Raw genomic sequence first — 23,133 nt, forward strand, 5'->3', positions numbered from 1 at the left:
TCCTAGGTGTGTTTTTCGTTTTGCTGGCCCAAATGAAATAGATGAATGGTTGGCTGGCTGACTGGTTGGTTGGTTGTTTGGTTGTCCTGTCGGCCGTTGAGTTGAGTTTAGTTCAGTTAAATGTTTTTCTGTATACTCTGGCGAATTTTAAGGTTTTCCATATATACTAGGTTTACATGTGAGTGTGTATGTACATGTAGTTGTATATACCCAGTAGAAAGTGTCTTGCAGACAACATAAACGAATCGTGCAAGACAATGGCAATTCCTTGAAGACACTTTGCAGACAACAATGTGAGATCCTTGACGAAATTTTCACACAAGTGTCGCAGTATTCATGCAAGACAACTTGGGCGACAAGGTAAGCGATGTTGTCGTTGACGACAACTTCGGCGACAAAACTCCCTACTTTTCGTTGACGACTATCATCGACATGTCGTTTACACAGTCATTGACCCATTGTCATCAATCATACCCCATTAAAAATTCAAATAAAAATATACATATACATTTTCAATTTATATTTTTATACCATGTAATTTATTATATAACAAGAATTATACATTGCATTTACGTTTATAATAATATAAATAAACACATTGCATGATAAGTTGTCGAGATGATTTTCTCCATTTTAACATCATCTGTAAAGAAATAACAACATTAAAACGCTTTAAAATATGAAACATCTTTCAGATATTACTTACAATAATTAATTAATTAAATAATGTTAATTTATTACCAGGCAATGACCCTTAATCCCCTCAATGACCCTTAATCCGGGGTCTATGACGTTTAATCCGGATTAAGCCTTAATCCCCTCAATGACCCTTAATCCTGAGTCAATGACCTTTAATCCGGGGTTAATAACCCTTAATCCCCTCAGTGACCCTTAATCCCGCTTAAATCTTAATCCCCTCAATGACCTTAATCCAGGGTCAATGACCCTTAATCCGGATTAAGCTTTAATCTCCTCAGTGACCCCTAATCCGGGGTCAATGACCTTTAATCCGGGGTCAATGACCCTTAATCCCCTCAGTGGCCCTTAATCCGGGGTCAATGACCCTTAATGACTTTTAATCCGGATTAAGCCTTAATCCCCTCAGTGACCCTTAATCCGGGGTCAATGACCTTAATCCCCTTAGTGACCCTTAATCCGGATTAAGCCTTAATCCCCTCAGTGACCCTTAATCCGGGGTCAATGACCTTTAATCCGGGGTCAATGACCCTTAATCCCCTCAGTGACCCTTAATCCCCTCAGTGACCCTTAATCCCCTTAATGACCCTTAATCCCCTCAGTGAAACTTAATCCCCTTAATGACCCTTAATCCCCTCAGTGACCCTTAATCCGGGTTCAATGACTTTTAATCCGGATTAAGCCTTAATCCCCTCAATGACCCTTAATCCGGGGTCAATGACCTTTAATCCTTAATCCCCTCAGTGACCTTTAATCCGGGGTCAATGACCTTAATCCCCTTAGTGACCTTAAATCCGGAATATGCCATAATCCCCTCAATGACCTTAATCCGGGGTCAATGACCTTAATCCGGATTATGCCTTAATCCGGATTAAGGTCATTGACCCCGAATTAAGGTCATAGAGGGGATTAAGGCTTAATCCGGATTAAGGGTCACTGAGGGGGTTAAGGGTTATTAACCCCGGATTAAAGGTCATTGACTCGGGATTAAGGGTCATTGAGGCGATTAAGGCTTAATCCGGATTAAGGGTCATTGACCCCGGATTAAGGTCATAGAAGGGATTAAGGCTTAATCCGGATTAAGGGTCACTAAGGGGATTAAGGCTTAATCCGGATTAAAGGTCAATGACCCCGGATTAAGGGTCACTGAGGGGATTAAGGCTTAATCCGGATTAAAGGTCGTTGACCCCGGATTAAGGGTCACTGAGGGGATTAAGGGTCATTGACCCCGGATTAAAAGTCATTGACCCCGGATTAAGGGTGACTGAGGGGATTAAGACTTAATCCGGATTAAGGGTCATTGAGGGAATTAAGGGTCACTGAGGGGATTAAGGGTCATTGGCCCCGGATTAAAAGTCATTGAGGGGATTAAGGCTTAATCCGGATTAAGGGTAATTGACCCCGGATTAAGGGTCACTGAGGGGATTAAGGGTAATTGACCCCGGATTAAAGGTCATTGACCCCGGATTAAGGGTCACTGAGGTGATTAAGGCTTAATCCGGATTAAGGGTCATTGACCCCGGATTAAAGGTCATTGAAGGGGAATAAGGCTTATCCGGATTAAGGGTCACTGAGGGGATTAAGGGTTATTAACCCCAGATTAAAGGTCATTGACCCCGGTTTAAGGGTCATTGCTCGGTAATAAATTAATTCGAGAATGCCGTATATAACATTAATATATAAAAGAGCTTAGTGATAAGTGAGTGACTGTGGGATCATCGCCCAGACGAAACGGCTGAAGCTAGAAGTATGAAATTTTGAGTACTTATGTGTATGATAAGTACTAAATTTGATACTATTTGCATAGTGTATAGAAATGGAGTCCTGAAAAGAGGAATTATGATTAGTTTTGGAGTAGAGGACTAAAAGTACAAAATTTGGTTCAAGTTGGATTTAGGTGAACAAATAGAGCTGGAGTATTGAAATTGGGAATTAAAATGAAAGTTGGATTGTAGTATTGATGAGTTTAGGAAATTGCGTACGAAAGTACTTAAAGTTACTAAATTTAGTACAATTTGGATTTTGGGTGAACGGATAGAGCTAAAAACCTGAAATTTGGAATTAAAATTATTGTTGAGGATTGAACTATAAATACAGCTTTGGGAATTCACATTTATGTGTACGAATAGTACTAAATGGAACTAGATTTGGTACAATTTGGGTTTGAGTGAAAGGAGAGATCTGGAAACCTAAAATTTGGATAATAGTTATTGTTGAAGTGTAGAATTGAGATATGAAAGTAAAGTACTTATGTGTGCTAAATGGTACTATATTTGGTACAAATTGATTTTGTGCAAACGGATAGGCTGGACTTCAGAATTTTAGAATTAAAATTACTGTTGGAGTGTAGGATTGATTTGGTTTAGGAAATTCGTACTTATGGGAACAAAACGTACTAAATGGTACTAAATATTTTATCATTTGTTTTTGTGTGAACAGATGCGGCTGGAATTCTGCAAATACTGTTGGAATGTATGTGTATCAAAAGGTACTAAACTTGGTACAATTTCGATTTAATAGAAATGGAAACCGGATAGAAATGGAAAACTGAAATTTCAATTAAGTTTACTCTTAGAGAGCATGATTGAGGTAGTTAAGAACGAACAGAACTACATGGTTTCGATTTGAGTGAAAGGATAGACATGGAAAACCTAAATTTGGAATTAAAATTACAGGATTAAGGTATGAATTAAGGAATTTCGTACTAAATACTAAAACACTAGATGGTACTAAATATGGTAGATTTTGGTTTGTGAGAACGGACTGAGCGGCAATCCTAAAATTTTGAATTAAAATTATTGACAGAAGTGTAGGATTGAGACATTGAGGTAATCTTGAAAAGTCGTAATTATATGTACTAAATTTGATCAAATTTAAATTTGGCTGAACGGATGGAGATGGAAAAGTCATATATCGTGTAAGACAATGGCAATTCCTTGAAAACACTTTGCAGACAACAATGTGAAATCGTTGACGAAATTTTCACACAAGTGTCGCAGTGTTTATGCACGACAACTTGGGCGACAGGGTAAGCGAAGTCGTCGTTGACGACAACTTCGGCGACTAATCTCCCTAGTTTTCGTTAACGACAGATTCACTTCCTGTCGTTTACACATTCGTTAATGACTGCATACCTATTGCCACCAATATTGTCGTCAATCATACTCACATACTCCATTTAAAATTCAAATAAAAATGTATTTTTTCATGTATATTTTTATAGCATGAAATTTATTATATTACAAAAACATACCATATATTTACATAATATCATGTAATATAAATAAGCACATTGTCTGAGAAGTTGGCGTAATGATTATCTCCACTTTAACAACATCTGTAAAGAAACGACAAAATTAAAATGCATTGGAATATGAAACATCTTTCAGATATTACTTACAATATTTCACCAATTGCCATTTATTTGCCCCACCCTAAGAGTAAAAGAAAGCAATTAAGAAATGATACAAATAATTATATATACAGTTAAACTTACCTATTTTAACCGAGATTCTTAATTATTATATATTTAAATTTAACCTAAATTTCTTATATATTTTTTCAGAAACAATTTTCTCTTCGTTTCTGTCAATATTTCATAGTACACTCGATTCAGACTATTTTTGTTTTGTTTTCATATTACGAGAAGAACGACATTTTCGACGACATATCATGTGTTTAGTCATGAATTCCATAAATTTCGTCAACGTTTCGTCAATGATATTGTCACGCAAGAGAGTATTTTCTACTGGGTCTGTCCCTATAGTTCAATCCTCAACAGTAATGTCAGTAACAGTAATTCCTAATTTCAGGTTTTCAGCTCTATCCGTTCACCCAAAATCCAAATTGTACTAAATGTACTAACATTTATCCGGGGTCAATGACCTTTAATCCAAATTAAACCTTAATCCCCTCAGTGACCCTTAATCCGGGGTCAATGACCTTTAATCCGGATTAAACCTTAATCCTCTCAGTGCCCCTAATCCGGGGTCAATGACCTTTAATCCGGGGCCAATGACCCTTAATCCCCTTAGTGACCCTTAATCCGAATTAAGCCCTAATCCCCTCAATGACCTTAATCCGGGATCAATGACCTTAATCCCCTCAGTGACCCTTAATCCCCTTAATGACCCTTAATCCCCTCAGTGACCCTTAATTCGGGTTCAATGACTTTTAATCCGGATTAAGCCTTAATCCCCTCAATAATCCGAATTAAGCCCTAATCCCCTCAATGACCTTAATCCGGGATCAATGACCTTAATCCCCTCAGTTACCCTTAATCCCCTAAGTGACACTTAATCCCCTTAATGACCCTTAATACCCTCAGTGACCCTTAATTCGGGTTCATTGACTTTTAATCCGGATTAAGCCTTAATCCCCTCAATGACCCTTAATCCGGGGTCAATGACCTTTAATCCTTAATCCCCTCAGTGACCTTTAATCCGGGGTCAATGATCTTAATCCCCTTAGTGACCCTTAATCCGGATTAAGCCATAATCCCCTCAATGACCTTAATCCGGGGTCAATGAACCTTAATCCGGATTAAGCCTTAATCCCCTCAGTAACCCTTAATCCGGGGTCAATGACCTTTAATCCGGGGTCAGTGACCCTTAATCCGGGGTCAATGACCCTTAATCCGGGGTCAATGACCCTTAATCCGGGGTCAATGACCCTTAATCCGGGGTCAATGACCTTAATCCCCTCAGTGACCCTTAATCCGGGGTCAATGACCTTAATCCCCTTAGTGACCCTTAATCCGGATTAAGCCATAATCCCCTCAATGACCTTAATCCGGGATCAGTGACCTTAATCCGGGGTCAATGACCCTTAATCCGGATTAAGCCTTAATCCCCTCAGTAACCCCTAATCCGGGGTCAATGACCTTCAATCCGGGGTCAATGACCCTTAATGCGGGGTCAATGACCCCTAATCTGGATTAAGGGTTACTAAGGGGATTAAGGCTTAATCCGGATTAGAGGTCGTTGACCCCGGATTAAGGGTCATTGAGGGGATTGAGGGTAATTGACCCCGGATTAAGGTTCACTGAGGGGATTAAGGGTCAATGACCCCGGATTAAGGGTCACTGAGGCGATTAAGGCTTAATCCGGATTAAGGGTCATTGACCCCGGATTAATGGTCATTGAGGGGGATTAAGGCTTAATCCGGATTAAGGGTCACTGAGGAGATTAAGGGTTATTAACCCCGGATTAAGGGTCATTGAGGGGATTAAGGCTTAATCCGGATTAAGGGTCACAGAGGGGATTAAGGGTTATTAACCCCAGATTAAAGGTCATTGAATCAGGATTAAGGGTCATTGAGGGGATTAAGGCTTAATCCGTATTAAGGGTCATTGACCCCGGATTAAGGTCATAGAAGGGATTAAGGCTTAATCCGGATTAAGGGCCACTTAGGGGATTAAGGGTCATTGACCCCGGATTAAAGGTCATTGACACCGGATTAAGGGTCACGGAGGGGATTAAGGCTTAATCCGGATTAAAGGTCACTGAGGGGATTAAGGCTTAATCCAGATTAAAGGTCGTTGACCCCGGATTAAAGGTCATTGACCCCGGATTAAAAGTCATTCACCCCGGATTAAGGGTGACTGAGGGGATTAAGGCTTAATCCGGATTAAGGGTCATTGAGGGGATTAAGGGTCACTGAGGGGATTAAGGGTCATTGACCCCGGATTAAAAGTCATTGAGGGGATTAAGGCTTAATCCGGATTAAGGGTAATTGACCCTGGATTAAGGGTCACTGAGGGGATTAAGGGTCATTGACCCCGGATTAAGGGTCACTGAGGTGATTAAGGCTTAATCCGGATTAAGGGTCATTGAACCCGGATTAATGGTCATTGAGGGGGATTAAGGCTTAATCCGGATTAAGGGTCACTGAGGGGATTAAGGGTTATTAACCCCGGATTAAAGGTCATTGACCCCGGTTTAAGGGTCATTGCTCGGTAATAAATTAATTCGAGAATGCCGTATATAACCTTAATATATAAAGGAGCTTAGTGATAAGTGGGTGACTGTGGGATCATCGCCCAGACGAAACGGCTGAAGCTAGAAGTATGAAATTTTGAGTACTTATGTGTATGATAAGTACTAAATTTGATACTATTTGCATAGTGTATAGAAATGGAGTCCTGAAAAGAGGAATTATGATTAGTTTTGGAGTAGAGGACTAAAAGTACAAAATTTCGTTCAAGTTGGATTTAGGTGAACAAATAGAGCTGGAGTCTTGAAATTGGGAATTAAAATGAAAGTTGGATTGTAGGATTGATGAGTTTAGGAAATTCGTACTTATGCGTACGAATGTACTAAATGTTACTAAATTTAGTACAAATTGGATTTTGGGTGAACGGATAGAGCTGAAAACCTGAAATTTGGAATTAAAATTACTGTTGAGGATTGTACTATAAAGACAGCTTTTGGAATTCATATTTATGTGTACGAATAGTACTAAATGGGACTAGATTTGGTACAATTTGCGTTTGAGTGAACGGAGAGATCTGGAAACCTAAAATTTGGATAATAGTTATTGTTGAAGTGTAGAATTGAGATATGAAAGTAAAGTACTTATGTGTGCTAAATTGTACTATATTTGGTACAAATTGATTTTGTGCAAACGGATAGGCTGGACTTCAGAATTTTAGAATTAAAATTACTGTTGGAGTGTAGGATTGATTTGGTTTAGGAAATTCGTACTTATGGGAACAAAACGTACTAAATGGTACTAAATATTTTATCATTTGTTTTTGTGTGAACAGATGGGGCTGGAATTCTGCAATTTGGGTTTACAAATACTGTTGGAATGTATGTGTATCAAAAGGTACTAAACTTGGTACAATTTCGATTTAATAGAAATGGAAACCGGATAGAAATGGAAAACTGAAATTTCAATTAAGTTTACTCTTAGAGAGCATGATTGAGGTAGTTAAGAACGAACAGAACTACATGGTTTCGATTTGAGTGAAAGGATAGACATGGAAAACCTAAATTTGGAATTAAAATTACAGGATTAAGGTATGGATTAAGGAATTTCGTACTAAATACTAAAACACTAGATGGTACTAAATATGGTAGATTTTGGTTTGTGAGAACGGACTGAGCGGCAATCATAAAATTTTGAATTAAAATTACTGACAGAAGTGTCAGTGTAAAACAATGGCAATTCCTTGAAAACACTTTGCAGACAACAATGTGAAATCGTTGACGAAATTTTCACACAAGTGTCGCAGTATTTATGCACGACAACTTGGGCGACAGGGTAAGCGAAGTCGTCGTTGACGACAACTTCGGTGATTAATCTCCCTACTTGTCGTTAACGACAGATTCAGTTTTCTCTATGAATTCGCTTACTGGCCGACCCTATATAGGCCTTGAGTCGAAATATATTAATGCTGTAATAATATTATTGATATGGCGGGAGGGCAAAACAGAATCTATCTTTAAAGGGAAAATATTTCATTAACAATCATATTTGCTATTAGCACAAAGTGTTTTTCTTCCTTACCAGTTGAAGTGAAAAAATTTACAATATTTCTTACAGATTATTGAAAGAAATACAAATTTGAAACAAATACAATAAAAAAAATTTATATATTAGTGTGGACAGCCCTGATCCATACAGAAAATTTTATATAGATTTGTGGTTTGATATAGCCCCCATATAAAGATCAAACCTATTTTCGGTATTTTGATCGTAATAGGCGCATTAGTCTACAGAAGTGGATGTAACTTGATATTTCAGGTTCTTGAGCTTTGTCATTTGCATTGACACAACCCTTATATTGAGAATCCTCTCTTTTTTTGCATTTTGAAGATTTTAGCCGAGTGTTTTAAGCCAAAGTAGATGTATTGTGCATATTCCTTTTGAATAATAAATTTGCAGATAATTTAAAACCAGTGAGCGGAGCAGTATAGTCGGACGGGGCCGACCATACGATACCCTACACAACTACCACTGAACTCAAATTTTCTACGGATGTGTATTCTGAGCCTGGGCAATATTTCGTGATATTTGCACACTCTTGCCCGATTAGAGGTAAACAGCACCTCTTCCTCACACTGACATATTTTCCGAATATTACGAGTATTCAGTACAGTTATTGTCCAGATTGCCTTCACCGTGGGTTGTGTTGTTGTAGATCGACTCGAAAATAACACAAAAAAAAATTAAGTTTTCGGTCCACTTCATTCCAAAATTATTATCTGATCATCACCGAAAATTAAAGGCGTTGTCCTTGACCATAAGTGGAACCTCATGAAACATTTCAAAGCGATCAGCGCTATGTTCGGCTCTCTAGAGTGATAATGGGTTACTAAATAACATACAAATACGGAGATACCTGTAAATATTTAGGTGTAACTCCCACATCAGAGCACATGCGACAATATAATTGGTCTTAATTTAAAGGTCAACCACTCCTCTTAGATATAATATCAATTTTTCGGGTCTATGTCCTTCAGGGGTAAATATATACGCTATAGAATACAAATTTTGTCATTTTTCACACAAAAGTCAGGGTCCATTTGACCCGCTAAATATTGACCGATCTTTATCAAAACAGGCATGCTTATTCTTTGGCCCGACCCCCTTCTCCATGCAAAATTTCACGATGTTCGGGTCATTATTGCGGCCTGTGGAGCGACCAGAAAAACCGACAAAAATTTAGTATTTGGTCCATTTCATCCCCTAAATATTAACCGATCTTTTCCAAAAACAATAGGGGTCTTCATTGGCCAGAACCCATCCTACATGCAAAATTTCGTGAAGATTGGTCCATAACTGTGGCCTGTATCGTGTTTACAAATTATAATGGACAGACGGACGGACGGACGGACGGACGGACACACATGTCTAGATCGACTCAGCTAGTCGAGATATGACGATCGGTATACTTAAAGGTGGGTCTAGGACCAATATTTCGCGGCGTTACAAACTTTTGGGGCTGCACAAAGCTATAATACCCTGACAACATAGTTGTGTAGGGTATAATGCACAAAGCTATAATACCCTGACAACATAGTTGTGTAGGGTATAAAAATATATAGTCCCCACACACACGTTCTGAATTTTGAAGACGAGAAGTGAATATAATACGCAGATAACTCAGGTTTAATTGTTCATTTATAAATTTCAAAAGTTTTATTGGGTTTTGTGTACGGGAAGACACATTTTTATTCGTTGCCAGATTTATATTTCGATCTATCCATTTTTAAATCAAAACACAACTACCCTCCTAAAAATATGCTATAAACTCCATCTGCATATCCATATTTCTGGGTCAAATGAAAGTGAAATCTCAATGCTGATCGCAACAAATGATCGATGAATCATTCAATGGTGTTCAGACATTAGTCGTGATGGCTGGTCTGCATTGCTGCATTCAAGTTTGCCAGTTCTTCATATACACAAGAGCAAGGATTGCATAACATTTGTATGTAAGTCTGTGAGTACGTATAAGCTGGCATTGGAGTTGTAAGTTGTTGCATGTTGCTGCCAGCTAAGTAAATGACCGGTTGTTCGGCAGTCAAGATGTAAAGCCGGCTGTGTGTGTGTGTTCGATGATAATTCGTGTGTACTTTTCCGTGATTGCATTTTTAACACTACGATTCGAGTTTACTGTGGATGAGCGGTGTTCATGGAGAGGTGGTGTTTTTTTCGATTTTTTGTTTTGCTATTTTGTTCGCTTTTTTGGAAATCAACTGAGATCGCAAGGTGATCTTGAATTGGCATATTGCTGCTGTCAATATGGAGTTTACTTTTTGTTGTTGTCATCCTCATCATCGTCGTCGTTTAAATGTCTGTCACATAATTTGTGTTAAGGTGTTTGGTTTGGCACGTAACCAAACACAACATTGTGGTGATCAATTAAATTAATACACAATGGGTGAGGGAGTATTAAAATATAGACTCATCGGAGGTTGTCACAAGGAATCAAAATGGAACATGGAATCTCCGGAACATTTATCGGCCAATAATTTATATTTCAAATAAGGATTATTTAATCTTGTCTAGGGAGGCAACATTTCCTGGTCAAACGTGTTTGAGATTACATTGAAATAAATATCTCCCACTGTGTTCATTGATTTAATTTTCTGTGTTGTTTTGTCTGTAACAAACACTTAAGGTCCAACTCCAATATTCATGCCGCTAACTGACTGACTGCCAGCCCGCCTGCTTGTTTGCATTTGTTTTTGACATGGCTTAAACCAGCGTCGACCCCGTGTGGGATTAACAGCTGTTGGCTCAGTCGTTTCTTTTGGCTCGCGATCGTCATAGTAAAACGGTACGTTGTCGCGTTATGTTGTCTCGGCGGTGAAGTGAATTTTAATTTTTGTCTTCGGTTTCATTTTCGTTTGTGAACGAACGCATCGGTTGGCTGACAGGCAGACGTATAACAATAACAACAACAAAAATTAATCACAAGTGTTTTCAATTATTTGTGTCACTTGCAATTCAAAGCCATAAACGATCGTTTATTCGGTCAATCGTTTAACGGTTAATCAGCTGCACTTCCCCTTTCTTTCCGTTTGAAGGCACTGCGTGTGAGGTTTTTACCTAACGTCATGTTCCTTAAGTGTCGTTATTTGGCAATACTGTTATTACTTGTAGTGGACTTAGTTGTAAATTGTCATTGTAGTGATAAATACCGAACGCCCGCGTTTTCGGATAATGAGGATGATCTAATGTCCTCAGCGTCACGTGTTGTCTATACAAATTCCGCTTCCTCATTATCATCATCGTCTATCGTGGGCTCGGCTGCCGAAGAAGATGACAATCCCGGTCCAATATCTTGTGAAATACCAAATGAAGATAAACCGGGCATTTGTTTGAAAGTGAGTCAGTGTACGGCATATCTGCTAGTTCGTAATTCAACAAATTTGCCAGCAGAAAAAGTGAATTTCTTGAAAAAGGTGCAATGTGTTAGTAATATATCGTCTGTCGATGATAGTGACGAACATTTAGAACCTCTCGTTTGCTGCACAGCCAATGGCCAGGATTATCGTTATCCCAGTTTACGTTTTACAAAATTCGAATATCGTCGCTTTCAGGATGCCACAGCGAGATTTAAAAAGAAGAAACTTAAACGTCGCATACAAACCGTCGAACCGGTGGAGGGATTCAATTTGTGGAATGAATGCGGCAAACAGGTGACACATCGTATCTACGGTGGTGAAATAGCCGAACTGGATGAATTCCCATGGTTGGCGTTGTTGGTTTATAATACAAGTGAGTGTTAAAATAAAACATTTACTCCATATAAAGGATAGTGGAAATATACACGGAATGAATTGTGCTACATTTCCGGGACATTTAGTTAGGATCGAGAAAAATAACCTATCCATTCCGTTTGACAAACAAATTCTTCCTATAGATAAAGTCAAATCGAGGACTCATTTTGCATTATAGGATATTAATGATTTCAACAAATCAACAAATCCAGCAAAATGATTTCTTTAACAGTAAATTTATGTTTGCAACTGCGAACAATCCTGTATACGGCCCTGAAAAAATAAGTTGGTCCTTATAGTCAATCTTTGGGCGATATCGATGTTAAGTGAAATATACAAAGTTTGTGTCTATTTTGATTCATGATTCGTTTTATATGAAATATATATTCTTATCCTAAGGTATTGAGGAGTATCGAAGGAGTGGGACAACAAGTTAAGGTTTAAAAAATACTATGTGGAATTTTTACATTAAATATGAATTTACATCTTCGAAATAAATAAAGAATTTCAATACATTTTATGACGTGCATAGTTTGGATCAAATCGGATGTTAATGGAACATCCTTTTTATTATACTTTGTATATTTCTTCAAGGGTTTTAACGTCTTGTGGACCATTTTTGATATAATATATTAGGTTGGGAAATCTATTATTTTTATATGAACTATAGGGCTTTATTTAACATGCTTCGGAATGTCCGATTTGGGCCAAATAGGCACCGTTTTGTTGTATAATTTGTTGCTATATTAAAGGTAACTTCATAATGTCTCTCTCATAGAAGTCCTGCTCTCTATTTGCAAAAAAAACTCTAGATATCGATTTTCACAATCCTCCCTAGATACCAAATTTTATACCCTACACAACTATGTTGTCAGGGTATTATAGCTTTGTGCAACCCCAACAGTTTGTAACGCCGCGAAATATTTGTCCTAGACCCACCTTTAAGTATACCGATCGTCATATCTCGACTAGCTGAGTCGATCTAGACATATGAGTCCGTTCGTCCGTCCATCCGTCTGTCCATTATAATTTGTAAACACGATACAGGCCACAGTTATGGACCAATCTTCACGAAATTTTGCATGTAGGATGGGTTCTGGCCAATGAAGACCCCTATTGTTTTTGGAAAAGATCGGTTAATATTTAGGGGATAAAATGGACCAAAAACTTTATTTTTGTCTGATTTTCTGGTCGCTCCGGACGCCGCAATTATGGCCCAAACGGGTCAAATGGACCCTAACTTTTGTGTGAAAAATTACAAAATTTGTATTTTGTAGCGTATATATTTGCCACTGAAGGACATAGACCCGGGAAGTTGATAGTATATCCGAGAGGAGTGGTTGACCTTTAAATTGATACCAATTATGTTGTCGTAGGTACTCGGATGAGGGAGTTACACTTAAATATTTCCAGGTGCTTATGTACTGAGATATTACATAGTAACCCATTACCTCATTAGAGGGCGGAAATATAGAGCTGATCGCTATGAATTGTTCCATGAGGTTCCAGTAGTGGTCAAGGACAACGACTATAATTTTCGGTGATGATCAGATAATAATTTTGGGATGAAGTGGACCGAAAATTTAATTATTTGTACTTTTGGAGTCGAAAGCCGAACATCACAACACAACCCACAAGTAATTAGAGGGGCTGTACTGATTATTAGTAACATTTGCTGACCTCTAGCCAGTCAAAAGTGTGCAAAGATCGCGAAATATTGCCCAATCTCAGAATATAGAACCACAAAAAGTTAGATTTTCATGGAAGTTTTGTAGGGTATTGTATGGTCGGCCCCGTCCGACTATACTGCTCCGCTCACTGGTTTATCATTAAAGAAATTTTGTAATGCCAGCAAAATATGATAATCGCTTGGTGTTAAGTCCGGACTGTATTGCGGATACATTAAAACAGGGTCGGGCAGAGCGTAAAAAAATCGGTTCTCACGCATTTGTGTCAATGGTTTTTCAGTTGGTTCAGTTGAATGTGTGTGAGAGAATAGTGATATTTACGCGAGAGTGCACGCGTGCGGTGGTTCGCCCGATACGGCATATAAACTTCCCAACTAAGCTCCCGAAGTTTCTGGCGAGTCACTGTATATGTGTGTGTGGCCTAGCGTTGTCCTTGTGGAACACGACGCCTCTCCTATTGGTCAATTCTGGCCGTTTCTGGTCAATTTCTATCTTCAAACGGCACAACTCATAATGCATAGCAGGTCCTGGTCCTGGTTTGGCTACCGTTTGAGGTCCTTCATCGCTCCTTGACCACGATCGTTTTCGCACAGGGTTATCGTATGTGATCCATTTTTCATCTCCAGTCACCATCCGTTTAAGAAATGGGCCTATATCATTCCGTTTGGCCAAGGCTTCGCAAATGGAAATTCGATCCATCCTCTTTTTCTGTTAATTGGTGGGGCACCCAAACATCAAGCTTGTTTTTGTATCCATCTTTGTGTAAATGGTTTAACACAGTTTTATGGTCGATTGTTAGATGCTGGGCGATGTTACGACTGCTAACATACCGGTCAACTTCGATCATTTCTCCGATGTTATCCTCATTTTTATAAAGAATTTCTTTCTCCCACGCTAATATGTTCAGTCATTCACTATACTTTTTAAGTATTCACAATAGCGTGATTTTTCACAATCTTTTTTTCAGGCATCCACTTATGTTGAGTATATTTCTAAGAGTCACCATAGACGTCGTGAAAGAATATGAAGAGGGAATTTTTCAAGTATTTTTCTCTAAAACTTTAATCTTCTGCTTACATTTTTTGTAATTATAGTAATGACTTAATCTTTTATCGAATAATTTTGGGGATTAAAAGAATCGTAGATGTTTTAAAGCTCCATTTTTCGGAGTTTAAAAAATGTCTGGATTTTAAAGAATAATTTGGGAATAAAAAATTATTTTTAGAGGACTCGCAGAAGCGCGTATTTTTTAAAGAATACTTTATAGAGGAGTAGCAGATGCGTGTTTTTGAAACATAATAACTTCTAAAGGGCTAGGATTTTTTAAAGAATAATTTGTAGAGGACTAGCAAAGGGATGGATTTTTTAAAAAATAATTTTTAGAGGAATTATTTTTAGAAGTGTTGATTTTTAAAAAAATAATTTTTCGTGGACTGACAGAAGCGTGGATTTTCTAAACAATATTTTTTTTGGGAATAACAGAAGCTTAAATTTGTAAAAGAATCTTTTATCAGGGACTAACAGAAGCGTGGAGTTCTTAGATAATATTTTTTCCAATGACCCGCTATGTTGGACATTTCAAATAATATTTTTCCAAGGGCCAACATAAGCGTGAACATTTCAAATAAATTCTTTTATAGCCAATATGAGCGTGACAATTAAAAAAATATATTTTAAATGACCAATTTTTAAGGTATTATATGTTAGTATGCTCCCAAGTGTTGATGACCGGTTATTATTTATGGAATCATCATATTGGATCGTTTATAACCATATTTATGATCCGAACATCACGAAAAAGTGTAAACGGGCAAGTAAGCATGATTGCCTTCTTTATAACATTTTAATTTTATCACGTACATTTTTCTTCTGAGATACAGGTTCTACCGTCCGACTGTACTGCTCCTCTCACTGGTTTAATTGTTGTTTTAATATGGTCCTCTACAACTACATATTAGGATTTGTTAAGAAATAGTTTTCAAAAGAGCTACAACTGTTTAAATATTACATATAAAATAATAAATTTTTTGGGAACCAATTTTTTTAAAGAATAATTATTTCATTTGATCCTTTTCTTACCGGTTTTAAAATATTTTAAAATTATTTTAATGGACGTTTTTTAGAACAGCATTTTTTCTTGTTTTCTTATATTGTTATCTTATATTAGTCTTGGTATTGTAAGGTTAAAACAACTAAATATTTTTGTTACAGTCTGCGGAAGTGCTTCTACATATTTCCCAAATATGTTTTTTCGTATAAAGTGAACATTGAACTTCTGAGAATGTCATATGTTCTACATAATATTCAATTTATTTAACAAGTATTCGATCACACGTTAATTTGGGATACATCAAGAAGAAAATATTTATGAAATATATATTATTTATACATATTTGTTTATCTCATCAACTTATTAAATATTTCCCTCATTGAAATATGGCAAATATTTGTACATGTGCGCGTATGGTACATTGTTTTTCAAGTCAAGCGAAATAATTCCAAGGAAACAATGTATTAACAATCTGTCTTTTGATAAAAAAATAATACTTTATAGTCGAAATGATAGAAAATATTTAAAAAATGATTTGACGTGTGTCGGTATTATACCGTGGGTTTGAATTTATACGGATGACATGTCAAAATATAGACATATATATTTTCTCTAAAGATGTTTACCCCCTTCCAAATTATAGTAGCTCTTTTGAAAAATGAACCTTTATAGGGGGTGTGGTTTGAAAAAAAAAAATGAAGTGGTATGTCCCATTTTCCGTCACATTTTTATAAGCAGTGTCCTATTTTACCGATGGCCTGCAAAACGTGCGTTCTGTTGAAGTCGCTGGTCCATCCTATATCATAGACACTTGCTCATGTTGATAAATCAAAATTAAATATCGGATAATCCGTCTTGAATTGTATACTTCTAGGGCTAAAGTATTCCTTCTTTGCAGAAAATGATCCAGGATTCTTGAATTGCTTAAGGAGCTCTTTAATCAACTTGTCGTATTCACGGTTGTCGTTTATCACTGCTTACCAAAGCTAATCTTGACTATGTTTTTCGGTCATTTGACTTTACAGATGATTCCTACATTGCGTTCGTCTTCTCGACACCAGAGGGAGCCTTGTTAGGAAGCTTTTTTGTATTCGTCAAAGTTGTTTGCTGCTCTTCTGGAGACCTAATGCTTTTCGGCGCTTTCAAGAAGATCAGATTATCCTTGGGGACGGTAATGCGCTTTTGCGATATTGAGGTTAAGTCCCAGTTTTTTAGATCAGTAACTCTTCTTGGGAGCACGAAAATGTTAATGTGTTTATTCCAGCTTGTTAGATGATTGGTCTGCTGCATCCTGTGCTAGGTAATTGGGCTGCCCTATATCGTTGGATAGAAACAACGCCCCCTGTGATTTGGTGCATTGGTAGGGGTCCTTGCTATTTAGTCTTGTCATTTTTTCTGGGTCGTACTTTTTCCTGTCATATTTACTTTATTAGAATGTCAGGGGGTTTCGGATGCATTTCATTCGAAGGGGGTATAACCTCTATTTTTAAAATTATCGGAAACATATTTTAAAGCAGAATTCCACCACTGGAATTCGAACCCGACCCCATCCATTTGTAGTCTGGCATAATATCTACTACATTACGTCCCCTCTTTGGGACCATATAAATGATTATTTTAAATCGCAAGCTTTGTAATATCCTTGTTCACTTCTTGGACCATAATATCTTATTGGTCGAGATTGTTTTACATCGATGGTTCTGAACTAAGATCTTGGATGTGTATTTGTGTGGACACCCTCACGAACGCAGGACGACTAAGGGGGCGACTCGTGGGAAGATCAACGACACCTACTGGCGACATCCCTCGGTTTTCGATTGAATGGCATGGACCTTATATTACGATACCTGCCGATTTAGGGTACTTCGAATATCTTGCCCATTTTGTTATTTACTCCAATGTGATGGAATATTGCGTTTGATTAAATAATTATAAGACACAATCCAACAATTTTCAGTGCAGGTCCGTTTTTTTTTTTTTTTTTGTTTAGCAACCCATTAACAGGGACGCACTTATTTTTACAACATTTGCTGCATTTATTTAATCTAAATGTTATTTATTTGTATATTCAATTTCAGATGAATATGGTTGCAGTGGAGCTCTGATCGATGATCGTCATGTTCTGACAGCGGCACATTGCGTTTACGGTGAAGCCTATCGTGAGAAAAAGGGATTGTAAGCGGTATAGTTTATTGCCAAATTAAAGAGTCACTTCATCTAAATGTTGCAATGTTCATTTGATTTTGCAGAAAATATGTACGACTGGGTGAATTTAATGTCGGAACAGAACCCGATTGCATTGAGGAACCGAATTATTTGAGTTGTGCCGATGCTGCCATGGATATGAGTGTGGAAAAGATCACTGTACATCCGGATTACAAAGATTATTCGTTTAATAAATTAAACGATATAGCAATTATACGATTGAAGAATCCGGTGTCTTTTACACATTTTGTTATGCCAATTTGTTTGCCCAACGTAACCGAGGATAGTCCATTCGAAAGGGATCAAATGTTTTCTGTATCTGGGTGGGGGAGAACGGATTTTTGTAAGTAATTCTGGATAAATATTAATGCTTGTTTAATATGCGAGATTGTGTTTTTTCCTTTCTTTCTTAGTTAATAAATATTTCGTGAATATACCGAGTCCAATAAAGTTGAAGCTACGCATACCTCTTATGCCTCGAGAAAATTGCACCAAAGTCTTGGATTTGTACGGCATACAATTGGGTCCCAAGCAGTTGTGTGCCGGTGGTGAACATGCCAAAGACACGTGTGCTGGTGACAGTGGTGGACCCCTAATGTTTTTCGATCGTAAACATTCTCGATGGGTTGCCTATGGCATTGTTAGCTTTGGCTTTACGCAGTGCGGCCTAACCGGACATCCGGCCGTATACACAAATGTTGCCGACTACACAGAATGGATACGTAGAACAATCAAAGATTAGTGAATAGGAAGAAAGTATTTTCGTTTGTTAAACATTTGTTTATTTAAAATACAAAAATATGTATAGTAATTTATAATTAATAATTTTATTTTTTAATAATTATTCTTTTATGTATTTCGTATTTATTTTCTAGTGTTTAATTTTATAAGTTATTTGTGCAAATATTAAGAGATTCAAATTTTCAAGAGATTGTGTAATGTATTGTTGTAGTTTGGTAAAATCAAGTTTATTTAAAAACTGTAAATAATTTTAGAAAAATTATAATTAAGTTATTCTTTTGTAAATTTTTGATTTGAAGCCTTTTATTTTAATTAACAAATTATATTATGCTTTATTGTCTAATTTGGATAAAAAAGAAAAAATAATAAATTAATGTCCATATATAGTATACAATAAATTGTTTTGCATTTTTGGGCTTTATAAACATGTTATAGTTGAGCAAAATCAATTGCAGGTTATGTTGAATATGTTTGTGGTATAAAAGATAGAGGAAATGGATAAAATACTCTATCTTTCATACCACAGACCAACATATGGAAATACAATTTCGAAAAAGTAAAAAGAAAAAAACATAAATATCATAAAATACGAATTATACGAGTGCACGATAATTGACTATATCTGTACATTATATGGGACAAATATTGTCAGGACGTCGTGAATCTTGATTAAAGGCGATGGGCGTCTTTAAATGTCGATGAGCCTTAAAATATTGATTCTGCAAAATATATACCTATCCCGACGTTTCTACGTTATTTTATATTTCGAGATCTATGTAAGTACTGTCTACTGTCGATGAGAATCAATGTTTTTTATTTTGATGAAGTTTTCAAAATTGTGAGAGTTTGTAGGGGAGTTATCAGATGACAGACGTATATAGCCAATAATTGCACTAACCTATGGGGAGGTACCAACAGAAGTTGGCATATAGACCCCATCCTCGAATTTAATTTAGGTTTGGTAAAAATATTACGAAGTGCAATCATTGGATCAAATCATTGGACCGTATCTCAGCCATTATTTTCCGAATGTTGGGTGTTAAGCAGTCGTTTTGGACATTTCGGCGCGAAAAAAATACTTTTCAATTTGGTCCGATGATTAGGCATTTCGGTCCACAGATTCTCCAAGTCTTATGCTTCTATAGAAGACAAAAAAGTCGGTTATCATATGGCCATAACGCACCGCATTGGCGGTTATAGTCGCTCCATCATCATTTTCGAGTTTGAGAGGTCTAAACACACCTTCGGACCAAACAGTGCATTTTCCTGGATGTAATGGGTTTACTTCAATTACGAGTATTTTGATGCTAATACCTTAAAAATCACGAAGATTAAGCGGTATATAGTTATATAAAAGTTACGTCAAAACATACCCGTAGTTGTAAACCATGATATACTCTTAAAGAAACCCACATTCTCAATTTTAAAGTTGTATGATTTCCAAGCGGTTGGAATATAAATAGAAGACTCGGAACTTTGTATATAAGCACGTGAATTAAGTCTTCCTGAGGTGGCCTTGTTTCTAAACTGCTTACTTAGACCATAGTAGCATCTGTTGGTCATCACAATCCTTTTCCGAATTTCAAAACTGATGTCATTCGTTTTATTTATGGCGCTACCAAGGTATTTAAAATCTTTAACTACCTCGAAGCTGGAATGTCGAACATAGACATGGTTTTAAACACCTCTAAACGGATAGGGCTGTCGAATGCGGCTTTATTGTCGACGAATAGGTGGTATGTGTCGATGTGTTTTTCGTGGGTCTTTTCCAGGATTTGGCGCAGAGTGAAAAATATGGTCAAGGGTGATTTGGCCAGGTCTGAAGCCGCATTCGTAAGGGTTCAATAATGTCATTGACCATTGGCTTCAATTGTTCACACAGCACAATGGATAGATCACTTTATATGCGTGGGAAGAAGGCTAATTCCTCTATAGTTAGCACATATCGTCTTGTCTCCTTTTTTGTCCTTTATTGTTCTTGAACCGATTAATTGCTTTTATGACCTCATCTTGGCTAGGTGGTATACACTCTATTCCAATCATCTCTCATTGGCTCTGAGTTATCTTCTTCACCGCCACTATTTGATACCAGAAGCAAAGTGCATTTTCCTGGATGTAATGGGTTCACTTTAATTACTTGAGTATTCTCAGTACCCTATATACGATTATTTTGATTAACATACCATGATCTACTTTTAAGGAAACCCACATACTCGATATATAAACTATATATAACTACCTCGATGCTGTAGTTCTCATGTTCCCCAGTTGGTCCGAGTCTACTGGACGTCTTGCGCGTTGATACCATTAGCTTGGCCATCTCGCCGTTTACTTGTTCAAAGGTGGCTGTTACCGCTCGCAATGTTCGATCCATTATATCGATGTCATCGTCGTAGGCGAGTAACATGTGTTGTTGGGTGTACAGAGTGTCATTTCTGTTCACCTATGTGTCTCGTATGACACAGCAATATGTTAAAAAGATCACAGCAGGATGTTAAAAAGATAACACTACAAACTGTCACCTTGTCTGAATCCTCGTTCGGTATTGAAGGGATTCGATGGGTCCTTTCCGACTTTAACTGCTGACCTTGTGCCACTTAAAGTTATACTGCATAGCCGTATTCATTTTGCAGGAATGCCGAACGTAGACATGGCTTTAAACACCTCTGAACGGATCGGACTGTCGAATGCGGCTTTATAGTCGACGAATAGGTGGTATGCGTCGATGTGTTTTTCGTGGGTCTTTTCCAGAATTTGGCGCAGAGTGAAAAATCTGGTCAGTGGTGATTTTGTCAGGTCTGAAGCCGCATTCGTATGGTCCAATAATGTCATTGACCATTAGCTTCAATTGTTCACACAGCACACTGTATAGCACTTTATGTGCGTGGGAAGAAGACTATTTCCTATATAGTTAGCACATATCGTCTTGTCTCCTTTTTGTCCTTTATTGTTCTTGAACCGATTAATGGTTTTTATGACCTCATCTTAACTAGGTGGTATACATTTTATTCCAATCATCTCTCATTGGTTCTGGGTTATCTTCTTCACCGCCACTATTTGATACCAGAAGCTTTTCAAAAAGCTACTTCCAGATCCACAATACGCTGTCTGTATCTGTCACCAGGTTTCCTTCTTCATCTCTACAGGAGGATGTGCCTGCGCCGAAACCTTCGGTTTGGTATTTTACTCGTTGGTAAAATTTCCGGACTTTATTCTGACTCCTGTATATCTCGATTTGCTCACGCTAACGTTTTTTTGTTCTCTCATCTTTTTTTGAAAACACGTTTCTCCACTCTCCTTTTTCCCGATAATTCTCCATCACATTACGTTGCTACAGTCTGCAGGGTTGCCCAGGGTTACACGGAGTCTATATCATTGTAAATATTCTGCTAGTAGGTTGCAAATGTTCAACTAGTACAGACACTCAAGGTTTCAAAACGGTCAAATTATACCCACTATGGGAGCTAAAATACCAAATACTGGGAAGTTCTGTATATGAGGCCTATGTTAAAAGATGGAACTGCATCGGAAATCTTTTAGAACGTTGTGTTCTCCATACAAGAATCCGGAATGACAAATAGCTTCTTCGGTGGTAAAATGGGAATAAAATATTTGGAATGCCGTAACAATGTTTCCAAACGATGGAGATACATCGAAATTCTTCGGTAAATATATTTTTTACCATACATGAACGCGGAATACTAATTTACAACAGTACAATTAAAGCATTTCAAATGTCAAAAGTAAGCAGAACTTATAAGTGGCCTATGTCAAAACTTGGAACTATACAGAAAATTGTCTGCAAAAACGTGTTTGCCCAGGAAGAACCCGGAATGCTAAATTGCAGCATCTTCATGGGTTTAAAACCTATATCGCAAACATCTTGCAAGCTTATTATTCAATGGCGGTACAATATGTGGCGAGGGACTATGTTAAAACGTGGACCTATATTGAAAATATCTGCCTCCAAAAATCCACAATGCCAAATTAATATACTTTGTTGGTAAAATGCTGCTAATACCTTAAAAATAAAGAAGTTCGAGTGGTATATAGTTATATAAAAGTTTCCTCAAAACATTGGTATATACCGAAACTGTTTTGTGAAAATGTATTTCGCCTTCCAAGAGAAAAAAAATGTGCAAAAATACAAATTAAATATTGTGAGCTATATCCTGTTTTCAGCAGACGGACGGAAAAGCGTAAATCTGCATCGAATTATATACAACATCATCAAGAATATATCCATATACTTTATGGGTCTCCACTGTAAACGTTGAGGTGTTGCAAACGGAATGAAAAATTTAATTTACATCCCACCTTATGGTGGAGAGTATATTTAAATAAGGCTCTTTAGAAGATATATGCATAAATCCCTCGCTTATTAGATATTCAATACTCATATTTTATTTTCGTAACTTTTATTTCGCCCTTACATTTTCATCCGACACAGTGGCTAACTAAAATCAGTAGATTTCCATTATCTCTCTAACGCGCTCTTCTTCCCCAACAAACCAAA

At 37.3% G+C, this 23,133-nt stretch overlaps 1 protein-coding gene across 1 annotated transcript; it reads left to right on the plus strand.

The window, feature by feature from the left end:
* The first annotated feature begins 11,387 nt into the window (after positions 1-11,387).
* LOC133338547 (CLIP domain-containing serine protease B8-like) lies at positions 11,388-18,618 on the plus strand. Its single transcript, XM_061546720.1, has 4 exons — positions 11,388-11,931; positions 17,750-17,846; positions 17,921-18,219; positions 18,290-18,618. The coding sequence occupies exons 1-4, from the start codon at positions 11,388-11,390 to the stop codon at positions 18,616-18,618; spliced, it is 1,269 nt and encodes a 422-aa protein (XP_061402704.1).
* Positions 18,619-23,133: the final 4,515 nt, after the last annotated feature.

This window comes from Musca vetustissima, unplaced genomic scaffold, assembly GCF_032173495.1.
Source record: "Musca vetustissima isolate MV318-11 ecotype Yass unplaced genomic scaffold, APGP_CSIRO_Mvet_v1 utg46481, whole genome shotgun sequence".
Lineage (NCBI taxonomy): Eukaryota > Metazoa > Arthropoda > Insecta > Diptera > Muscidae > Musca > Musca vetustissima.